This window comes from Toxoplasma gondii, chromosome V (genome assembly GCF_000006565.2).
Source record: "Toxoplasma gondii ME49 chromosome V, whole genome shotgun sequence".
In the NCBI taxonomy this organism is placed as follows: Eukaryota; Apicomplexa; class Conoidasida; order Eucoccidiorida; family Sarcocystidae; genus Toxoplasma; species Toxoplasma gondii.
The window spans coordinates 261,398-283,223 of record NC_031472.1 but is presented as its reverse complement, the minus strand read 5'-3'; the positions used below and the strand labels follow the sequence as shown (position 1 = coordinate 283,223).

Below are 21,826 nucleotides of genomic sequence, written 5' to 3'. Positions count from 1 at the left end.
GTTCTTTTCTTCTCCTTCACGGACCGAGTCTCGATGCGCGCCTCGCTCGTCGCTGTCCTCCCTTCCTCTGTCTCTTCGGTTCTTTCCTCTCCCCTGTCTTCTTCGGTGGGGAGTTCCCCGCCGGTCTCTCGGAAGATTCCTCGCATGCTGGCTGTACCGACACCGGTGTGTGAGAAGTGGAGAGCCGCGCGAGACGCTTCGCGACGCGTTTCTTGAAGATGAAAAAGAAACGTTGGCGACCGCGGGGGCTTCGGCTCCTCTATGTTTGCTTCCTCATCGCCTGCGGCCTCTTCTGTCCTTCGCTCAACGCTATCTCTGTCGCTGTTCCTTCTCGACAAGCGAGGCGATTGTCGAGAGGAACATCTCGTCCTCAGAGCAGTCGCCAGCCTTCTCCGTCGTTTCCTTCTTCGTTTTCTTCCTCTCTTCCTTTCTCTGCTTCTTCGTTTCCTTCTTCTCCTCCCTCCTCCTCTCTTTCTTCTTCGTCGTCGCCCTCTCTTTCTCTTTCTTTGTCTGCTATTCTTCCACTGGCTTTCGCTGTTCCCCAGCAGTCGGCCTCTTCAGTTTCGTCTCCTTCCACGTCTCCTCGCCTCTCCTCTCTCTCGCCAGTTGCCTCGTCTCTGCGTCTCGCATCACACGGTCTTCCGTCCTGCAGTCCAAGTTCTGTCAGGAGTCTCTTTGCTTCTTCTCCGCTTCCTGACTGCTTCCTCTCTCCACTCGCTCCTCCCGTCACGATACCTTCCTTCTTCATCCCTTCACCGTCATCGTCCTGTCTTGCTTCCTCTGTGTGCTCTCCTCCCTCTTCTTCTTCTCCTTCTCCCTCCTCTTCTCCCTCCTCTTTTCCTTCCTCTCCTTCTCCTTCCTCTCCTTCTCCCTCCTCCTCTTCTCCTTCTCCTTCCTCTCCTTCTCCTTCCTCTTCTTCTCCTTCACCTTCCTCTTCGTCTCCCTCTTCTCCTTCTTCGTCGTCATCCGCGGTGCCTTCCTTTGATTATTTTTTCCATCCTCTGACGTCTCCGAAGCACTATTTGTCTGCGCAGTTTCCATCGTCTTCTCTGTTTCTGCGACTGATTTCTTTGCTTCCGCCTGCGCCGTCTCCGGCGAGTCCGAACTATCGCGAGAGGAAGCGCGAGCGGAAGAAGGAGAGGCGGAATCACTTCCGGCTGCGCTCCTTCATAGAAGACAAACTCCGCGCTCGCCACGAGGATGTCTTTCTGTTTCGACATCTCCACGACTCTTCGCTGGTCGACGAGAGCGAGGCGAAGAAGAGCAACAAAGTCATTCACCCGATCTTTCGCTCGGTGGAGGCGACCTTCCAGAAGCGCCGTTTGCAGGCGAGAAGAAAGCAGCTCCTGAAGCAGGAAACCGCCCTTGCGGCGGAGCTCCAGAGCTGCTCCGACGCGCGAGAAGGCCGAGAGCGAGAAGAGGAAACTGCGAGTCTGGATGTGGACGCCCACCGCGCGGGAGACGAAGGAGAGACGGACGGCTCATGCGGACGCACAGGGACAGGGCCAGAGGTCGCGTTGCCTGCAGAGGCGGAAGAAGACAACGAGCGAGAGGTGAATCGAGGCGGAGAGGCAGAAGAGACGCACAGCGGAACTCGAGACCTCGACGACGCGTCGGCTTCCGAAGCCAGTCAGGAGACAGAGGAGGAGTCGCTTCCGCTCGGAGACAGGGTGGAGACAGAGGCGAAGAAGACTGACGAAGAGCTGGAGAGAGAGTTGGAGGAGACGCGGAGAGAGAGGCTGCGAGTGGAGGAGGTATTGGAGGAAGTCGCCGCCGCGGAGGACCGGGCAACGACAGACCTGAATGCGAAGAAGGAGAAGAAGGGGAAGAAGGGGAAGAAGGAGAAGCAGAAAGCGTCGCTTCCGAGGAAGCGAAGGTCGAGGAGGGCGTTGGAGGTAGAAGAAGGAGAAGGCATCTTCCGGATCCACAGAATCGTGGAGGAGGCCGAACAGGCGGAAGAGGCGAGCCGCAAAAAAGACGACTTCGGCGAGAAGGAAAGAAAGCACCGTTTCCGCCACAGGTGGGAAGTCGATGAGAACTCGTCTTATAGACGAAAAGTTCTTGAGCGCCGCGGACTTGTGGCGATGCCTCTCTCGAATGCGGTGCCCGAAGAGAGCGAAGGCGCCGACGAAGACTTGGTTCCGCTGTCCGATGAAGAGGCAGCGGCTTACTACGCTCAGGCCGAAGACCTTGGAAAGGAAGCTCGACGACTCAACGCCAAGTGAGACGCAGAAGAAAGAGCAGCAGAAGCAGGAGGAGACGGTGGGGGGAAAAGAGGAGAGACCGATGGAGAGGGGAGAGCGAAAAAAAATAGACGAATTCACAAAAAGACCGAGAGAGGGGAGGAACGCGGGGAGTGGGGAGGAGGGTGAGAGAACGCAAGAGCGAGGACGCGGGTGAGGAGAGGAGAGGGAGCAAAAAGGAGAGGCGGGGAGACAGGACGAGAGAGCAAGAAGAGACGGAGGAAGAGATCGAGGAACGGAACGAGAATGACATGCTGAGAGTCACAGCAAAACAGAAGGAGAGGGTCGAGAGACGAAAAGGGGGAACAAGGACGGCGGCAGCCCACAGAGAGACAGAGAGAGAGAGAGAGACGAAGCGTAGTAGACGGTGACTGGTTGGTGAGAGCAGCAGGGACTGAAGTAGGAAACGAGAACTCTGAGAGGAGAGCACAGCTGTGCTGGTGTGCGAGAGTGAGATTCAAAAGTCGGGAGAAGCAGAACGGCAGATGCCGAGGAGATTTCGAGAGTCGAAGGAGAGACCGTGGAGACAACCTGCAAAGAGGAAACTCTTGCTTGTGGTTTTTCATCAAAGAGAAAAGGAGCGACAGTTTCCACCACAGAGTCCTGTAGCTTGGTTGGTTTCTCCACCGCTCGAGAAGAGCGTCAACTGTTCCGTTTTTTTCGTCGTTTTTTTGTGTTCGCTTCAACAGTGCGTTTCACTGGACTCCGTTGCCTCTGCAGAATGCTGCACCTCTCGCAGAAGCTGCTCGCGCGAATTTACGTCATCGAACAAGACTACACAATTTCCTTCGACGAGAGAATGGAGCGGATGATGCCCCTGAGGAAGGAGTTGCGCCAAGTCCAACGGCCCTACCACAAGATGTTCATCTGTCTACTCAAAGAAAGAGACAAACGCGCAGGTGCTGGAACAGAGAGGCTGCAACTCTGGGCGAGGGACGGGATCCACGGCGTCCGCGAAACCATTTTCTAAATAACAGCAGCCCCGCTTCTCTGGCTTCCACTGGCGAAGGTTGTGCCCTGTTCTGTGTGTCATGTTGAAAAACTGGAGAAGCGCTCTTTCTGTCACACGACGCAAGCCGCGTTTTCCGGCTTGACGCGTCATCCAGCTCAGGTTGCTATACTTTCTCGACAGCCTCGAGTCTTTCTCCCGAAAGTCGTTTCACCGCGTCGATGAACAAAACACAAAAGACCAAGCTCAAGAGCTTGGTCCACTGAGAAAGGTCGAATGTTTCCGGAAATGCTCTCAGTTTTCCATCTAAATCGCTCTCCTCACCAACGTAGTTCCTTGCCTGCTGACCCCACTGATTGACTCTGCTCGCTCAGTTCTTCGTCTCCTGCAACTTCTTCCCCTTGTGACGCTCTGCCGCCTTTTCGTTCGGCTAAGGCAAAGACGCAGACTGCCGAGGCATGCGCGGGAGCGTTTGAGGCCGCGCGTCGTTTTCGCTGCGAGTGCGTTCGACCTGCACAGGCAGCCTGCGAGTCTCCTGGGTCTCTTGCATCTCTTTGCGAAGATCGCGTTCTTCTCCTATGCTCTCAATGCTTCTGTTTTCTCAGGCGTTCCTTCACTAGAGTACACAGTCGACAATCCTCTGCTGCCGCCCCCAGAAGAAGATCCCCCCTCTTCTCCGTCTTCTCCGTCTCCTTCTTCTTCTCCGTCTTCTTCTTCTCCGTCTCCTTCTTCTTCTCCGTCTCCGTCTTCTTCTCCGTCTCCTTCTTCTTTTTCTCTGTCTTCTAATTTCTCTGCTTCTTCTTCTCCGTATTCTGCGCCGTTTGTCCCTCCACCTGCGCAGCGGAAGGACGCTTGGCAGAGGAAGCTCTCGGCGGATTTGCCGATTGTCCCTTTCTACAAAAGAGCCACAGCGCCGACGGCAGACGGCGACGTCGACTCAGAGAGTCGCGACACTCAAGAAAGACGAGACGGAGATCCAGACGCACCCGAAGGCAGCGAGGGTCGGCACAGAGCCGATCCCCCTTCGTCTTCTTCTGCTTCTTCTGCTTCATCTGCTTCTCCGTTGTCGGCTTCTCCTCCGTCTCCTTCTTTGTCGGGAAGCAGACCGTCGCAGATCAAGTCGCGACGGCTGTTTGAGGCGCCGTATCCAGCGGAAGACGAGCACTTGCCTGCAGCCCCCCCCGAAGGTTCCCCGGTGTTTCAAGAACTCGTTTGGAACCTCAGCGCGCCCAAATGCTGGGCAGGCGCCTTCTACGTGAGGTCGCCGGGGACGACCCTGGGAGTCGCAACGAGGAGCGCAGTCCGCGACGGACAGACTCTCGCAGAAAATGAAGAAAAAGAAGGACCTCTGGAGAGAATGACTCCCGAGGAGGAAGAGCGGCAGCGGAGAGAAGAGCGCAAGTTCTTTGGCCAGTGGTGGACGAAAAAGCAGCGCATGCTTGCGGAGGGGCAGCCGAACTTCGAGTGGCGGGTGAGCACCGAGTCTCGACGATTCGCTGAGTTCTAACTCTCTCGCGTCTTTTGCCGATTCACAGACGCGCCGGTGCGGGAGAAGGAGACACAGCGGTGGCCTTCCGTGGAGGCGTTTTACGGAGATTCGCTTGACGGTTCTCCCCACAGGCTTATTTCATCTGCCGTGTGCCTCTCGAGAAGCTTCCGTCTGCCCGCGACCTGTCCAGATGCGACTCTCTCTCTCTCTCGATGGCCTGTCTCGACCCGGCGTTCGCGTCTCCTCCTTGCTGTCTTCTTCTGTCCACTGGATGTGTGTCTCTCTCGCTCTCGAGCTCCACCTCATCTCGGTCTTTTTGTCCTCCGATGTGACGAGCTCTCTGCCTTCCTGCGAAGACCTCTTTCTCTTCCGTTCTCTCTCTCTCTCTGCGGAAACGCGCGCATGCCGTTGCGCTTTCTGCTGACCTTCTTCTGCGGCGCCGCTGGTTCCTGTGTCCGCAGTTCACGGAGCTCGGCGAAGGTCGTCGCACTGGAGAGTATTTCTTCGGTTTCGACAACATCCTCAAATGCCGCAGAAAGCGAAGAAAGCGACTCGGCCGAGGAGACGCCAGCGGGAAAGGCGGCTCTGCCGGACGCGGCACCAAAGGCCAAAAATCGCGAAGTGGAGGCAGCATTCCGTTGAGTGAGTTTTGCTCTCTTTAAGTTTCCAATCGGACATGAACAACTTAAAACTCGGTACATGTTTATGTCGCCCCATCGTTTTCTCCCTCCTCTCTCCTTACTCTTCTCTCCGCGCCTCCGTAGTGTTTTCGTTCTTTCGTCCGCTGTGCGTCCTCTCTCTCTTTTCTGCCGTCCCCCCGTCGTTCTCCTTGCCTCCATCTCGCTCCTTTCCTTCTTTTTTTCGCGGTCCTCCCTGCGTTCGCGTCTGACTGTCGTTCGCGTCCTCGGATTGTCGCCTTCACTTCAGGCTTCGAAGGCGGGCAAATGCCCCTCTACCGCAAGCTTCCCAAGTTTGTGGGGAGACCTCTGGGTCCGGCACACCAAGAAAAGTATCGGAAATATCCTTTCCAGTTGATCCGCCTGCCGCAGCTGAACGTGATGTCCGACGGAGAGACCTGCGATTGGCTGACGCTTCGCGAGCGCGGCGCGGGTCTCGGCAGATTCAAGAGAGACTGTCCGGTCAAGGTACGGCGAGAAAAAGTCGAATTTCATGTCCAAAAATGCGATTATTCCCCGTTCGTTTCTTCGTAGGCAGTCCGAGACTCTACCGTGTTTCTCGCTCCACTTGTGGACTTCTGCGATTCTCGAGATTCAGGATGCGCTGTCTCCTCTCTCGCGTTGCTCCCAGCCGTCTGTCCGTCAGCTCCAGAGCCTCTTTCGAGCTGGTGGCGGCAGCGCGAGGAAGTCCTCTCGCGCTTCTGTTCGGGAGTTTCCTGTCTCCCCATTCTTCGCTTTCTCTCGTTTTCTCCCGTCCCCTCTTCTCCCTGTCCAGCCTTTTTTCGAAGTTCGTCCTTCTCGTCCTGTCTCCAGTGGACGAGACGCGCCGTTCCTCTGTCTGCCTCTGCAGGTTGTCGGACCTTCCCTGAAGCAAGTGACCCTCACCAAAGAAGGCGCGGACCTCACGGTTCGAAATTTGGTTGTCAAGGCAAGTTCATTCTTCATCTCGGTGTTCACCCCCGTCGTCTTCTGCGAGTCGTCTTTCAACTCGGCTGCCGTTCTGCTTTCTCTCTGCCTGTTACGACTCGATTCCTTTCGGTGTTCGTGTTTGTTCTCTCTGCGTCGTCTTGTTCTTTCTCTTTTCTTCTGCTTGTCGATCTTGATCGTCGCCTTGTTTCCTCGTCTGCGGCTCCTGCTGGCCTCTCTCTCGTTCTCGCTCGAGGCCTGTATGGTGACGCACCGCGTTTCCTCGGGCGTTTCTGCGTCGCGTTTCGCGCCTGCGTCTCGTTCCCCCTCCCCGCCAGCGTTCCCTTTCCGTGGTGCGATGGCTCCCTCCGACACAAAATGCAGCGATGCGTCTCTCTGCTGAAAACGCTCTCGGTTTCAGGCTCACGCATTCACCAAGAGCGCGGCGCGGGCGATCCTCGCCCTTGGTGGGCGGTGCTTGCTCCTGCAGCGCCGGACGCAAGACCGCGTCGTCGCCGAATATAATCCGGACTACCGTGTACCGGCGAAGCGTGAGAAGTCGCGCGACACGGTCTCTGCAGAGACAGACGGCTCTGAAGAACTGGAGGACAGCGAACGGCCTCTTCAGCAGCTTGCGCGGCTCCGCCGCCGCGTCCTGTCTCTCCAACTCCAAGGACTGACGAAGCTGCTGCGAGAGCACAGAGGCCGACTGCAAAGGAGCACTCGGCAGACGCCGAAGCGAAGGAGAAGAGTTCTCAACTTGGCGTCGCGCATTGACCGACTGCGGGCGGAACTCGCAGACCTCGCAGACGAGGAAGACCGCGAGCGAGACGGAGAACAAGACGGAGAACAAGAGGGAGACCAAGAGGGAAAAGAAGGAGAAGAGCTGAAAGAAGAAAAACTTGTTGTGCTGAGGACAGTGCCCCGGCGATTCGTGTACCCTGGAAGACTGCCACCAAAGCAGAGAGATCTCCTCAGGTGAGAAAAGACCGAGCGAGTCGGCTCTGGAGCTTGTTCTGACACCTGCGAGAGAGAGAGTGTGTGGTTCTCTGGTCTTCGGTGATGTTTTTTTGTTTTCTTTTCTGGTCTTTACTGCAACGCTTGCTGCGTCGTCCTTGCTCGCTGCGAAGCCGTGTCTGGCCTCTTGTGCATTGACCCGTTTCGCTGCACTACCTTCTCGTTTCTGTCGCTTGTCTTCCGGTGACGCGCGGGGGTGTCTCTATACGCGGTGTCTGTTGGCCTCCTTTTTCTCGAAAAAGGGATTCGGCTTGCAGTCTCACTCTGTGCGGTTTGTCTTGTGGGTTTCTTTATCGTCTCCACTTTCCTTTTTTCGACGTGTGCCTCTGTCGCTCTTCGCTCTGCGTATTCGTGACTGCACAGGTGGAGGCGCTTCCTCAGGAAGAAGCAGAAGGAAGAGCGAGAGAGACAGCTCTTCTCTGAGGGGACGAACGGGCAAACCGATGCGGGAGCTTCAGAGACAAAGCGAGAGAACCAAGCACCCACTTAGGTCACAGAGAGAGATTTATAGTCACCAGCTGGAAACCTTCGCACTGGTTGACGGTTTCTGCGTGACGCCTCCGAGTCGTGCGTTGAGCATCTACCACCTGGCTACGAGCTTCATATTCTTCTCTGTTTCCCCGGGGGTAGCCACAGGCCTTGACAACTGGCTTGAGAGGAAGAGAGAAAGAAAGAGGAAGAGAAAGAGAGAGAGAGAGAGGTGGAGCGCCTGGACTGACGTCGCGCCGCTGCAGGAGGCGGTCTGAGAGAAGTCAGAGGTCCGCTTGCCCCCACTGATTCGAACGGCAGTCCGCCGTTCGCCACCGAGAGCGACGCCGTACGCCTGGCGAAGAAGGCGCCGACGAGGCACGAGGGGGAGGACTCGAGGAGAGGTGAACGGTCGGAAAGGTTTTTCGAGACGCCGCTTCACCTCTTTCCTGAGCTGCTGTTGACCTAGGGAGACTGGTGGACGTTTCAACCTCAACGTCCTATGATAAGACCGTTGGTGTGTATGGAGAGGAGAGGAACTTTCTCTCTTCTTCTTGTCTGTCTGCCACCCTACGTGAGCCTTGTGTTCTCGCACGAGAGACTTGTCCCCTTAGTGGTTTCCAGAAAGATAAACGTCAAAGAGTTCTCGCTCTCTCGAGGAGCCGTTTCGCAAGACGAAGCTCCGTTGCTTTCTCAGAAGCCTTGCAGGAAACAGGGAATATATACGGAGGCTCCTTTCCTGTCTCACGAAGCAAAGCCAGGACAGAAACCTTTGAGAACGATTTCAAATTCTTGTAAGGGGGAGCTGGACGCTGAAGGTGCTAGGCCTCCTTTCAGAAGTACCCGAGCCTTCGCCGTCGCCCACTGGCCTGCAGAGACGATATGGCCCGCGCTCTCCAAAATCGTTCTGGTTCTTGAGGAAGCTGGAAACAGACAATAGAGAAGGAAACATGCATCCGAAATCAGAAAGAGCACGGCGAATGGAGACAGAGAGAACCGTTTTGAAGAAGCTGAAACCCGTAACAAGCTGTAGAAGGAGACTCCTTTTCTTCTCTTTCAGTGTGTCTCAACCATTGTCGCCAGCCTTCTCATTTCTCGTCCGATCTCCCTCCAAATCGAGCTGTCTTGAATAGCTCCTTACTTCCTGTCCATACTCTTTTTCCATCCTTTGTCGTTGTCGTCCTTCCACCTCTCTGCCTTTACCTTCTCTCTCTCCATTCTCCCTCTTCTTTCTCTTCTCCTTCCGCTTTCTCTCTCCCTTTCTCTCTTCTTGGCTTCTCTTTTCTCGTCTCTCTTCCTCTCTTCATTTCTGCTTCCTCGCATTCTTTTTTTTCGCCTCTTCCTTGACGGGAAACACAGGTATGTACCTCTCCCGGCGTCTGGGTTGAACGAGAAAGTCACTGCTTGCTGCGCGCCGGCCGCCAAGCTGCCTCGACTCGGCTCGACCGAGAAGAATTCTGGAAATTCACCCTCAATGCATATTTCGAACTGCCCGACAGGCTCGCCTTTTCCTTCCGCGAAAGGCGTTTCCTTTCCTGGGAGAGCTTCGCTTGTGAGGGAAGACACAAACCCACCGGAAGGGATCAGCGAAGAAAAGGAAAGAGACGAGGAAGACGCGGGAGAAGAAAGAGAAGAGGAAGGAGGCCCAGTCGACCCCCCAGAAGTGACAGGAAGGGCGAGGGCGGCACCTGCAGCAGAGGCTGCAGAAGCGGCTGAGTCACTCGAAGCAGATTTTTCTTTTTTTTCGTGAACTCGTGTGTCTCCTTTCTCAACAGGAGATCCCTTCCCTGCATGCGGCGGAGGACCAGAAGCGGAGACAGGTCCCCACGCAGCCCCCAGAAGGAACAGACGCGTTCGCGTTCTGTCTCTCTCGGCTTCGCATCCAGTCGACGCCTGCCCCCGGGTGAAGGACGCCCGACTTCTCACAGCGGGGAGAAAGGACGAACCTTTCCCCACAACTCCTTTCTCCTTCGGAGACTCCCCTTCGTTGTCCACGCTCTTTCCTCGCTCGGAGAGAATCCCGGCAACAGAACATGGACCTCGAGGAGAGGACAGGCGAGAAGAAGAGCGAGAGACGGAGGCGTTTTCTCCTGGAGCTTCGGAGTCATCGAAAACGAGTTGAAACACCCTGTTGCGGCAGCAGCCTAAGGAGAGGCCGTTGTGTGTGTGAGTCTCTCGTTCTCTCTGCAGGGCCTCCAGGAGAGAAGAGACCATGCGGGGACAGGCGGAAGCAGACGCGGTGGCGGCACCGTTTTCAGGACTCGATCCGGGAGGCCGAGAGGAGACAGGCAGACGGCCGGACGTCTCATGTACAGCGCGAGTCGCAGGAGGAAGACCCCACAGAGGGCGCTCAAACGACGGAGACTCCAGACGTCCAGAGAGAGGGGACATCGAAAACGGCAGAGGCGCTCGCGAAGGTGGAAAGGAAGGAGAGGAAGAAGAGAGAGAAGACGAGGAAGACGCAGAAAAGGGAAAAGAAGAAGGAGAGAAGGGAGGGATGGCGTAGAGTTGATGAGACACTGCGAGGCCTCTGAGATGAAGGTAATGAGGCTGCACACTGCCGTTCTCGGACGTCAGGCGGTACACCGCAGTGAGGAGGCCCTCTGCGAAGGCAGAAGTCCACGAAAGGACCCAACAAACCCGAGCGAAAAAAAAACGCGTGTGAACAGTCGGACGGTGCCACAGAGACGCTCAGCAGACGAGGATTCGTCAGCGACAGAGGACAAGAGGACAGACGAGAGCAAAGAGAATCGACGAAGCACACTCAGGCGGAACGACAGCAGGTGCAGACGCCTGGACGCTAAACTTCAAATGACCTGTAGGACGGCTGAACAGGGTACCTTTTAGGCGACGAGCCTTCTCTGAGCATTCAAGTGATTTTTTTTGATTCGAAATGTTTATCTTTCGTGAGTCGCTGTTCGCTCCAGAGGAGCGACTCGCTGTTTCTTTCGGACCTCTTGTTTCCGACTTCACTTTTGGACGGCGTACCCTCCGTCGAAGGTCGAAAGGCAAGGCAGAACTGCTGCGAGGCCCCAGGAAGAATCTCGCCCTGCAGAGGCCAGCAGGCGAAGGGAGCAAAGGACCTCCGAGCTCCACAGGTCTCCACGGCCGAGTGCGAGGTGAACAGACACTCGACGCGGAAGCGAAGGACACAGGACGACGCTGGATTTCTCACAGTCAAAACTTTGTATGTCCACGCTGGGCAGAGCGCTGCTGGTGCATGCGGCGGCGAGCCTGCAGAGGAGGTAGCAAGTGGAGAAGAACGAAAAAAAGAAAGGAATGGAAACGCACGAGCGATGGAGGCAGTTGGAGTGCAAGGACCAGCGGAGACGGAACAGAAGAGAGAAGGGAAAAAAAGCGGGTGAAGGGGGCAGACAGAGAGGGCGGAACAGAGGAGAGAAGGAAACAAAAGCGGGTGAAGGAGGCAGACAGAGAGGGGAGGGAGTTCGAGTGTGAGAGGAGGTCGCCCAGTGAAGAGCAGCAAACGGCAATGGACAGAGGAGAGGACGCGACAAGTGAGAAGTTGGAGACGAGACGGGGCGAGACAAGGCGAGCAGTGTGCGAAGCGAAAGGCTGGAAGAAGAGGAGGCGAAGAGAGAACAAGAGAAATCAAAGACAAGCAGGCGTAAACCGAGGCTGCAGGAGCAAGTAAAGACAGTGCGAGAAAGAGAAAAGAAAGTCAGTGAACGAGAGAACAGGGACTCATGGAAAAAAGGCACCCACGAGGGCAAAATGACTGAGACGCAGCCTGTAGGCCTCCCTCCGCCCTTGAATCGTCCAGGGGACGCGTTTTGGCCGCTGAACAGGCTTTTCTGTCGAGAAACCGGCGGCGGCCCTCGCGGTTCGCCGTCCCTGTCGTTCTTTCCTTCTTTCAAAAACGTACCTTTTCCAGGTTGCGATGGCACAAACACGGCGCCGAAGTCAAGGTCTCGGTCAGGCGGGGACACAACCATCTCTGCTCGGATGCCTCGGCCGCGAAGCTCCACGGACTGCCGCGTTAACGGCCCGACGAGGCGAAGCGTCGCTCTGTAGCTCTGAGAAAGTTTTTGAAATTCAAGAGAGAAGAACTCGGCGACAGGCGCACAGAGGCGTGCATATGCTGCGCGCTCGTATCGAGATAAAAGCAGTGCCATGTTCGGCTACGCAACGATACTCAAACATATAATTCTGGAGCTGTACGTCGGTAGATACCCACACACACACACAAGTATAGCACGGTTTTACAGGTACACAGACGAATTTGGACCAATATGTATACACACACATATACATGTATATATATATATATATATTTGTGTGAGTCGAGGTCAGTACGTTTGCCCACTTGTTTGTGTCACCGTCGATGTGCATTGGATGACGCATCGCGGTGCATGCATCCAGGAGCATCTCCATCTTAACTGGGAGGTAAAACGCTGCGTATTTAGGGAGTCTCTGTGCGGAATGTATGTGTGTTGAAATCTGGATTTAGGTCTGTTTACACCGGATCTCGATGTAGAGATGTACGAAGATTTTCCAGTTCTGCGAGCCAGGCTTTGGGTTTGAACCCCCGGAGACGTTTCTGTGGTTTCTTGTTTTCCATGCCCTTTCCCTTCTTCTCTTTCTTCCTTTCTCTTCCCTTTGTTCTGCGGTTCTCTTTCTGCCGCTCTCCTCTCCTCTCCCTTTGCGCCTCCTTCTTCTCTCTCGACTCTTCTCTACCTGCGGCGCCCGTGGGTGAAAGGCGACAGAGAGAGTGACCGGCCTCGCCGGGCAGAGAGGTCGCAGGGCGCTGACGAGCTCGAAGCACGAAGAGAATGGAAGTTCTTCCGCCTTGAGAGCGAGGAATGCTTCAGTGTTTGAAGGCGCGAACGCGGACGAAGCCGACGACCCAGACTGCTGCGAAAAGAGCGAACTGTTCGCGCTCGAAAGAGCCTCGGAGATCTCCAACTTGCACCGCAGACGCGCAGAGGCCCCCACAGTCACGTCGCCGAAGTCCAACACGGCAGGCGAGGCCGAAACGAGTGCAGGCGTCGCGCATGTCGAGACCTGAAGAGAGGAAACGGCAAGAAAAGCAAAGATGGAAAGGACAGCGGGACTGGACAGAAGAGAGAGAACGAAAGTGCAGAGAAGAAGGAGAGAGAAGAAGTGGAGAGGAGCGAACGAGGCGCTGGCGAAAAGGGGGGACTCAGAGAGTCGGAGAAAATGGAGAAACAGTGCGGAGAAACGAACTCGGGGAGGAGAGAGGAGAGTCGAACGGCAGACCGAGAAAAAGAGGGAGGGAGAAGAGTGAAAAGAGGAAATTTAACAACGAAGAGAGAAGAGGAGAATGGGCAGCGCATAGGGAAGGAGTGGAGAAAAAGAAGTTTTTTTATGCGCTTCTCTGCATGGGCGCAAAGTCGAATGCATGGCGATGGGGGCAGAGAGAAACAAACTATGGATTGTACGAACGTTAACAGCTCTTCTGCACATCCATATACATCTACAAATGTATATATATATATATATATATATATGCATATACATATATATATATATATGTAAATGTGTGTGGAACTTTATGAAAAAGGATGAATGAGCATGTATATTTGGATGAATAAGAAGAAAGAAAATACGGGAACGCGTCGAGATGTCTGTGTAAATGTATGTGGATCTGTCCGGCACCTTCGATGGCAAAAGCCTCAGACATGTCGCTTGTTGGCGACTCTCCAGCTCACTCACTTGGAGGAAAGAAAAGAACTCGTCCTCCTCGGTCGCCCTCGAAAGGCGGCACCTGACCGGGACGAGCCACTGTGCGTGAGCGCATGCAGTTGCTTGTTTCTCTCTCTCCAGAGCGCGTTCTTCTGTCTCTGCTTGATCCGCATCAGTCGCGAACGTTTCCTCGTTCGGCGGCACGGGCGAGGGAAGGAGACTCGACATCCAGCGAACGCCGCCGTACTCGCGGACTTGTTTCAAGAGCATGGCCTCCTCCTCTGGGCCGTCTCTGTGGTCCTCCGCGTCTCTCTCCCCACCTACGAGCGCGCTCGCATCCCTCGGAGCCTTGCTCGCGCATCGCAACTCGTCAGCGAACTTGAGAGCTTTCCTGCCTCTTTCGTTCAGCGCTTGTTCTCGGATCTTCTCGCTCCCGGCAACAGCCAACGGATCCCCGGATGTCTCCTCCTTTTTCTCCTCCTTTTCTCTGTGGTGTTCTTTTCGCATTTTAACTTCTCCTGGAGAGTGAGGAGGAGCCTCGGCGTCGGCGAGGGAAGAGGGAGACGGCGAGGAGACAGGCGCCAGTGTGGGCCGCATATAGGTCCTTTCTGGGGTGAAGGAGACAGCGATTCTTTGCGTAGGTTCTGTCGGAGACAGGACGAAGCAAGAGGGATTGAACCGGAGCGCTGCGAGTGCAAAGGGCGGCGCGAGAATCTGCACCGATAGATGCCCATCGCCTCCGCAGAGTTTCGCTTCCTTCGCTTCCCGCTTTACTGGGCCTGGAGAAGCTGAACGGAGTTTCGTGAAAGCCGACGACAGCTGGATGGGCGAAGCACCGGACCCAAGACTCGCAGACGTCGAGAGAAGGCTGGCAGACTTCTGGCTCGCCTCTGTGAGTCTGTTGGAGGGAAGGGGAGAGCGAAGTCGCATGTAGACTGCGTCGGAGACGGACTCACCTACAGGCACCGCCGGCAGACGAAGCGACGCGCAGGGCGCAAAAGAGACTTTCGCGGGTGCCGGAGAAGCTCTCCAAGAAATCCGCGTCTCCGTCGCAGCCTGGCTTCCCACCAGCGTCCGGAGCACGAAGCTGTCTATTCGTTCACCCGAGGCGTCGACCTTCAGGCCTCCGAATGTGGAGCTCTCGGGTGAATGCTTGTTCGGAGTGTACACGAGAATGACTTTCCGGATCTCGCCTGGAAGCATGCACCCGTGATCTCCCCGCAGGCAGTGCGAGAGACGACTCTGCGGGAGAAACTGTTTCTCCTCGAGTTCCGCGAGAAACGCTGGAGAGAAGGAGGGAGACCCAGCGGCCGCAGACGAAGCGACCCAGGGCGGAAGGGAAGAAGCAGGAGAAGCGGAGGAGCCAGAGGAAGAGGCAGAAGAAGAAAAGGAAGATAAAGACGGAGAAGAGGAGGAAGGAGAGGAAAGAGAGAGGAAGGGAGAAGAAGCAGCTGAGACGAGAGAAGCGACAGAAGAGCTGGAACAGAGATGGTCGGCGTCGCAGGCGACGAACACCGACAGGTCTCGATGAAGTCGACAGAACGCATACTCCATTGGCAACAGCGAAGGATTGAAGAGGACGAGCGGTATGGACACAGCCGAGCCTTCGCAGCAGTCACCGAAGTCGAGAGATGGCGGAGACAGCATAAGCTCTTTCCGCGTCACCATTCCTGCACAGAAGCCGCATGGCGGACGAGGAAGAGGAACGAGTTCTTTTGGAGTGGGCATGAGAATCCAAAAGCCTGCGCCTTTGACTCAACGCTGTACTCAAGCAATCAACGGTCTACCAAAACACACGGCTCTCCGCTGAGTGCATGCACGGAGAACGAAAAATTGACAGAAACGAGCTCCACATCCTCGAGAGAGTGTGAGAACTTTCCACATACACAGGGGCGAAGACACCGTTCCTCATCCTGGCTGTTTTTCCTCGGGATGTTTCGCTTTCGAGATCTCCCTTCCTTGTTGTTCCTCTGTGGCTTGTCCTCGCCGCTGTCCTGACTCTCTTCTCCCACTGTTTGCCCGATCTCTGTCCCTCCTTCGGTCGATGTCTCTCTGTCTCTCCCCACAACCCCATCCCCTCCCGCTGCTTTATCTCTTCGTTCCTTCTGTCTCCGTTGTCTCACCTGTGAGCGTCGTTTCGACGGGGAGAACTTGGTCTGCGCCTTCGATCCGGACGAGAATGCAAAAGGCGAGAGAGCCCGGGTGTTTCTGCCGGATTTCTGCGTCGAGTTCGCGGACGAACTGGGGAAATCTGTTGAAGAACTCCACCGTCGGACGAAAGGTTGCCGTGAGCGTCAGCCGCCCTCGAGCCTGAATGAAGGAAGACTGCGGCTCTATGCTCAGCTCACCGTCGGCGATCAGAGACGGCGAGGCGACCCAGACCTTCATGGCCGAGTTCTGCGAATTGTAGAGAGACAGCTGTCGCGAGTAAGACCTCTCGAAGGTGCATACGCCGAAGTCGTGCTGCGCAGACTCAACTGAAATCGGTGGAGGCATGCATCGACACCGCACCGCCACCAGGCGGTCCCGGATCTGAGAGTCGTTCGAAAAAAAAGACAAGCAACACAAATCAAGAGCGCAGCTTCGCCGAGGTGGGCGGCCTGCGACAGGTTGGAGGAAGCAAAGACGAGGGCAGAGGGAGGTGACGAGACACCGCGACCGACCGGAAGGAGGATACTAAAGATTTGAGAACTGGAGAGGCACATGAACAGCCATTTATGAGGGCCATAAGGAGAGACAGATATGCTGGGCTCAAGAGGCAAACAAAGAACGAAAAGGAGAGGAGGAGCGAGGTGAGAAACAGCGACCGAGGTGGACGACCTATACAGAGACCGCGAGAAAGAGAAGGGGGAAAAGGGAGAGGAAGAGAAGGGAGGAAGGGGGGAGGAAAGAGGAAAAGGGAGAGAAAAGAACAATGTATCTCTCTCTTCAAAAAACCGACGAAATGACCTCTAAGGAGCAACTCGGGTCACTCTCCCTCACGGGCCTTCTCCTTCTCCGTCTCTGTAGCGAATGGTCTTGTGTCTTATTCTTACGAGGGCGTTCTCCGTCTTGAGGAGGAAAAGCGCGTAAAAGTCACCTGGCTCCGACGGGGCGTAGCTGAATCGTATGACGGTGGTGGTTCTCGGAGGAAAGGAGGCGCGGGCGTTTTCGAGGACCAAGTGTCGGAGATTCATGGCATCGTAGCTCCACTGATTCAAGAGACTCGAAAGGTCTGGAGAAGCTGCGACTGCGCCGCTCTCGAACGATTCCGAAGTCACCAGTGTGTCTGCTGAAACCATTCTCACAGTCTCCGGCAGTTCGCATGCGTCCGAGAAGGCGACTGAGGAAGACATTCGACTGGCACTGGCGCCCCTCCTCTCTCCTTCGCTTGCATTCCACTTTCTGCTTTCGGATTCCCTCTCCCCACCCGGACAGAAGGGAGGCGTGGAAGACGGAGACGCCGAAGAAGCTGCAGAAGACGTTGAGGAAGTTGAAGAAGCAGGTTCGGTGTCGCCTTCGGCGTCGCCAGCTTGCTGGATTGAAAAGGCAGGCGACGGCAGGTGCGGTCGGTCCTCATGGGGGCGAGGAAGCCCAGAGGAGTTCTCCAAGCGAGTCGAGAGAGGGAAGGTGAAGTTGCAGACATCGCAGACGAGAGGCAGAAGAAGATACTGAGAAGCTAAGGCGCCTTCGTTCCGAATTCGCAGCGAGCACTTGCCTACTTCTCCCAGCTGAACTTCTCCCATGTTTAGAGAGAGCAGTCGAGCCGCAGGTTCCTCTCCAGAAGAAGACGCCGCGGGGATTCCTTCACACTCCAGGCGCTGCGCGTCTGCGAAACGCAAAGGCAACAAACGCGAGAGCCTTCACGGATGACCATCAGGATCGCAAATTTACATACGCCTGCCTAGAACGCATATGCCCACATGTACACAAGTGCTCACATCGAAATACTCACACATATATATATATATGTATATATATATATATATATATATATATATATATATATGCATATGCATATGGATATCTTCGTAAACCTACATATATACAGATATGCATATATGTATGGATCTCTGGGTAAACCTACATATATATATATATATATATATATGTGGATGTCTGCGTAAACATATAAATATACATGTACATGTACGTGTGTGTGTATGTATGCGCAACCCAGCCCCGCGAGGGGAACGGCAGTCTTGCGGCTAAGGTTTTTCAGTGCATGTTTGAGGCTGGATGCTCGAGGAGAGAGATGCATTTCAGGATCAGAAGACAGCACCGACACAAGAACTGCCGAAAAGATGTAAATACGAGGCGTGTGTCCTCGTCTTGGACAAACGGAAGGAATCGGTCAAGCGAGGAGGCAAACATAAAACATGTAGAAGCCTTCTATCTATACAGATATAGCTGTGCATGCATTAACAGATACAACTTTACAGATATATACATGAAAGTGGAGACGCCACACAAATCTATATGCTTGAACTCCTCAAGGTGTCGCCAATGATACCTTCATCTACGTATACAAATATATATATATATATATATATATATATATAGCAGCTAGACAGTTGAGATAGAATCGTGATGCTCAACTGAGATGTCCATGTGAGGAGATCCGATGCCCCGTGACAACATGCTGTTTACCGGGGTCGAGAGGCTTCGCTTCTGCTGTGTCGGTTTCGTTCTGACCGAGTGCCTCTGAGGTCGATTCGTCTTCCTCTCTGGCCTTGGCTACGAAGTCGGCGATGTCCACTAGCGGCGGGGAGAAAGTTAGAACAGTTTTTTTCGTGGAGCACAGGAGGGGGAATTCTTCGGGGCCCGTGGGCGCCAGAATCGAGAGTTTCGAGAAAATGTCTGCATTTCTTTTCGGCGAGAATGTGACGGTGAAACTGGTTGTCGTTCCGGCAGACATGCGTCCGGGAGGGACGAAGTCCACGTCGATGACGTCCCGGAGTTCTTCTGGGAGTGGACCAATGCGGAAGGTGTTGAACGTCAAGCTGATGTTTGTGATTTCGACCGTTTTCCTGTACACTTGGTCAGGCTCGAAATTCTCAAAGTGAATTTTTTCTGGTCGCGCCCGGAAACTCGGACCTTCGTGGACTTTTCCGGCGACTCGCTGAACTTCCCCGCGCAGCACGCGTCGCTTCTGGGCGTCGAGAGAACGTCGGAGACTCTGCGCCTCGAATTTGCTGAGTTTGGGCTCCCAGTGAAACTGCGCTCTGCGGCCGAGTGACGCCGTTTCCCTGGAAAAAATGAAAACGCGAGAGGTCGACGAGGCACACACACACACACAGAACACGAGTTCCCCGTCTCCTCTGAAAGTGGAGGAAAATCTATGCACCGGGCAGCGCTCACATTGCCGGAATGAGAGCTCGGAGAGAGAGTTTCACCGCCTCCATATCGGCAGCACTGCGAAACGCCGGCGACTTGAGGGTGAGTTACGAATGCGCGTCGACCTAGGATCATTCGTCTGAAGCCTGTGACACGTGGAGAGAGGTGGTTGGAGAGCTGCGTTCAACGGGTGCTTGAGCAGCTTTTCCTGGGCAGAGTTGAGGAGAGAACCTCACCCAGACTCTTTGTCGTCGGTTCCGGCGAACGTGAAACGCGAGGCCCGCGGGGCGCTCGAGGGAGTGCCCTCCCGCGTCCCGTGTGAGCGAGAAGGATGCAGAGAGGACTGCACAGTCGCGACGTTTTTGCGAATCAGAGAACTCGCGAAAACCAAGTTCCCTCCTTCCGTCGCTGTCGAGGCGACGGCGGACGGATCTTCGACGCCGGTCATCTTCCGCAGATATTTGGAAACTTCTTTCTGACGCAGAGTGCCTACGGAGAATTTGATTCAAATGATGGACCGAAGTGATATCGTGTCTACAACAGACGGAGAGGCTCTCAGTTGACGAGGACCGAGGACCGACTGAGATGCACAGATGGGCAGAAGCAATCCTTGTAGAGTGCGTACGCACTTGAGTCTTCAGCGGGAACTCTGTTCCTTGAGAATCGACTGCAGTTCTCTACCTGGGGTTGTGAAACCTAGACACAGTCCAACTCTGAGTTATTTCTCTCACTTAATCTGTTGGAAAGGCAACTGATCCGGAAAAAGTTGATTCGCAATGCTTTTTGGACAAGAACAAGGGGGCCGCCCTGTGAGGCGCTGTCACAGTCTCTGGAAAATCTTGGGGGTTTATTTCTCAGACACACACTGCTTGTAACGATGATTGCTTCACATTAAACGCTCTGGAGAGGTGAAAGTTCTCAGCTGTTTAGACTCGTCTGTCTCTCGTTCCTCCGTCACGTGCTGTCTGCGGACCTAGTTCTTCCTGGAATCGTTTCTCCGATTCTCGCTTCTGCCTTTGGTGGTCTTCAGCCGCTTCCTGCCACTTATCTTCGTCTGCCAAGCGCTCGGCAAGGATTTCGCTTCGTCGCTGCTGCGCCTGTGCGAGCGCCTGGGCTTTTCGTCTCATTCTAGTCTGAACCTCTTGGATCTTGAACACCTCGGCAGGGCTTTGTCCGATGCCCATCAAGCGCAAGGCCTCAGCTGAAAAGGTCGGCAAAAAGGAGATTCTGACATGGCCAGGAAGAACTGAAAGCCGGCATCGGTGACAACGAGGCCACTACAGCGATGTGAAACGCTTTAGATGGACAGGAAACAGGGAAACGAACACGGAGTTTTCTGTCTCCAGCCTGTCGTCCGGGGCTCTGTGCCACAGGAGACACTCTCTAGCTGGACGCGTTTGTCGCTTGTTCTGCCGAGTTGAGTCGCTAGGCTGCGCTAGGAAATTCAAGCAATTCCGACCGGTGATAGAAGCGCGTTTTTAACACTGGAGCAGGGACGATTCTGCCTCCGTGCGGTGGCTGCCGAGTGAAACAGGAAAAACGAGACGGGGAAGTCACCGGTTTCGGGAAGCCACAAATGCGAACAAGTGTCATCATTTTTGACCGACGGATGAGCGGCTGCCACTTCCTCGGCTCACCACGTTGTCGCTCTTGCTGCTCTGCTCGTTTCTTCCGACTCTTTTCACTGCACGAGGCAACTTCACTCGTCGCCTTGTCGAGAGACTGTGCGAACTGGACGAGGCGCTTCGCCCGAGCCATGAGACGCTGCTCTTTTTCAGTCTGTTCATCCTCAGCGCTTTGTCTTCTCCTGAACAAGAAAGGCTGGATGCCACGCATAACTGGGAGTACACGCCGTATGCATCTCGAACACTTGACGAGTCCCCGTTCATCTGGTGTACCTAATGGACTCAGGGAAGACTCTGGCATGTGGTGACTCTCCTACAGTGTATTTCCACCCTTTTAAGTAAAAGCTGATACTGCCTGCTGGTTTTGGAGCATGGCGGCGAACACCACATATCGGCTGCTGAAGACGCTGACCCCTGACACTGAGTGGGGGCTGATCCTGGACGAAAGACGTTTGCTGCATTGTCAACGCTATACCCACAAGGACAGAAGTACTCGGGGGACTCGGCACCTAAAATACGAGTGGTCTCACAACTACCGAACAGTTGGTCTGTCGGAAGCCTCTTGTTTTATTCCACTTTTGGATATACCACAGGACAACTCAACGACAGTTCACGTTCTATTTGTTCAGGGGCATCTTGCAACACTGTGATCCATGCTTCGATGGCATTGAGCTGATGACACGAGAGAGCCCCGCTCCTGCGGAAAGGATCGTCTGCATCTAGTAGAAATTGGTGCTGCTCAAGATGCGAAAGGGCAGGCTTGCTTGGCAACATGTGTATTGCCATATCCGCTTTCCTTCAGCTGTTTTGGCTGATGCTGCCGACACTTTGAGTTTGTCTGTCTGCTTCCCAAATGCGTTTACTTTGGTTGTTCGTCACGACAGTTGTTTCTTACACAGAAAATGAACTCCACGCACACGTACCGTTCCTCCTTTCTACGGCGATACTCATTTATAGACACTGACACTTCTGAAGATGGTATAGCCGGGATTGAAGACGATCGAACAGCGCCTTTTCCTCGGGCGTGCGGAGCACGAGGAGCCGGAGAACAAGAGTTTTCGACGCAGTCGTCATCGCTGTCTGTCAAATATTCCCTACGGCAAGTGCGGCTATCGCGATGACACAGTGGACCTTCCATTTCGCTGCTCAGTGGACGGTCAGGACCCGAAGCAAAATCTTAGGGAAGATGCCAAATCCCAGAAGGGGCAACAACGAATTTGTCGTCAGAAACACACGGTCTAGGTAAAACTAGTAATTTATGGAGCTTCGGACGTGGTTGGAGTATAGTTGCTGCGGCACTTTCTGTGTGGGTTTGCACAGTTGAGATTTCTGATTGGGCTGGAGAAAGAAGCAAGCCAAACTGTTCCCTTAAGCAATTAGTTTAGTTGTCGAATACGGTGAGGAAAGCATCTAGAGGCTACTCGGTGGTGTCCGCCCTCGGATCTACAGTGCCCGTGGTTGTCAGACACGCG

At 54.7% G+C, this 21,826-nt stretch overlaps 2 protein-coding genes across 2 annotated transcripts; one reads left to right on the top strand and one right to left on the bottom strand.

Moving 5' to 3' along the window:
• Nucleotides 1-218: 218 nt before the first annotated feature.
• On the top strand, nt 219-7,771 carry TGME49_220300 (ribosomal protein L15 protein; the record flags this gene model as incomplete). The annotated part of the gene is made up of 8 exons (XM_018779882.1): nt 219-2,221; nt 2,964-3,142; nt 3,798-4,663; nt 5,143-5,323; nt 5,609-5,826; nt 6,209-6,286; nt 6,686-7,242; nt 7,645-7,771. 8 exons carry the CDS (start codon nt 219-221, stop codon nt 7,769-7,771), a joined length of 4,209 nt encoding a protein of 1,402 aa, XP_018637834.1.
• Nucleotides 7,772-8,493: 722 nt separating this feature from the next.
• Nucleotides 8,494-20,487, bottom strand: TGME49_220290 (hypothetical protein; the record flags this gene model as incomplete). The annotated part of the gene is made up of 12 exons (XM_018779881.1): nt 8,494-8,672; nt 9,117-10,352; nt 10,738-10,983; nt 11,633-11,783; nt 12,445-12,771; nt 13,444-15,083; nt 15,537-15,945; nt 16,449-17,221; nt 18,043-18,641; nt 18,966-19,218; nt 19,703-19,930; nt 20,367-20,487. 12 exons carry the CDS (start codon nt 20,485-20,487, stop codon nt 8,494-8,496), a joined length of 6,162 nt encoding a protein of 2,053 aa, XP_018637833.1.
• Nucleotides 20,488-21,826: the final 1,339 nt, after the last annotated feature.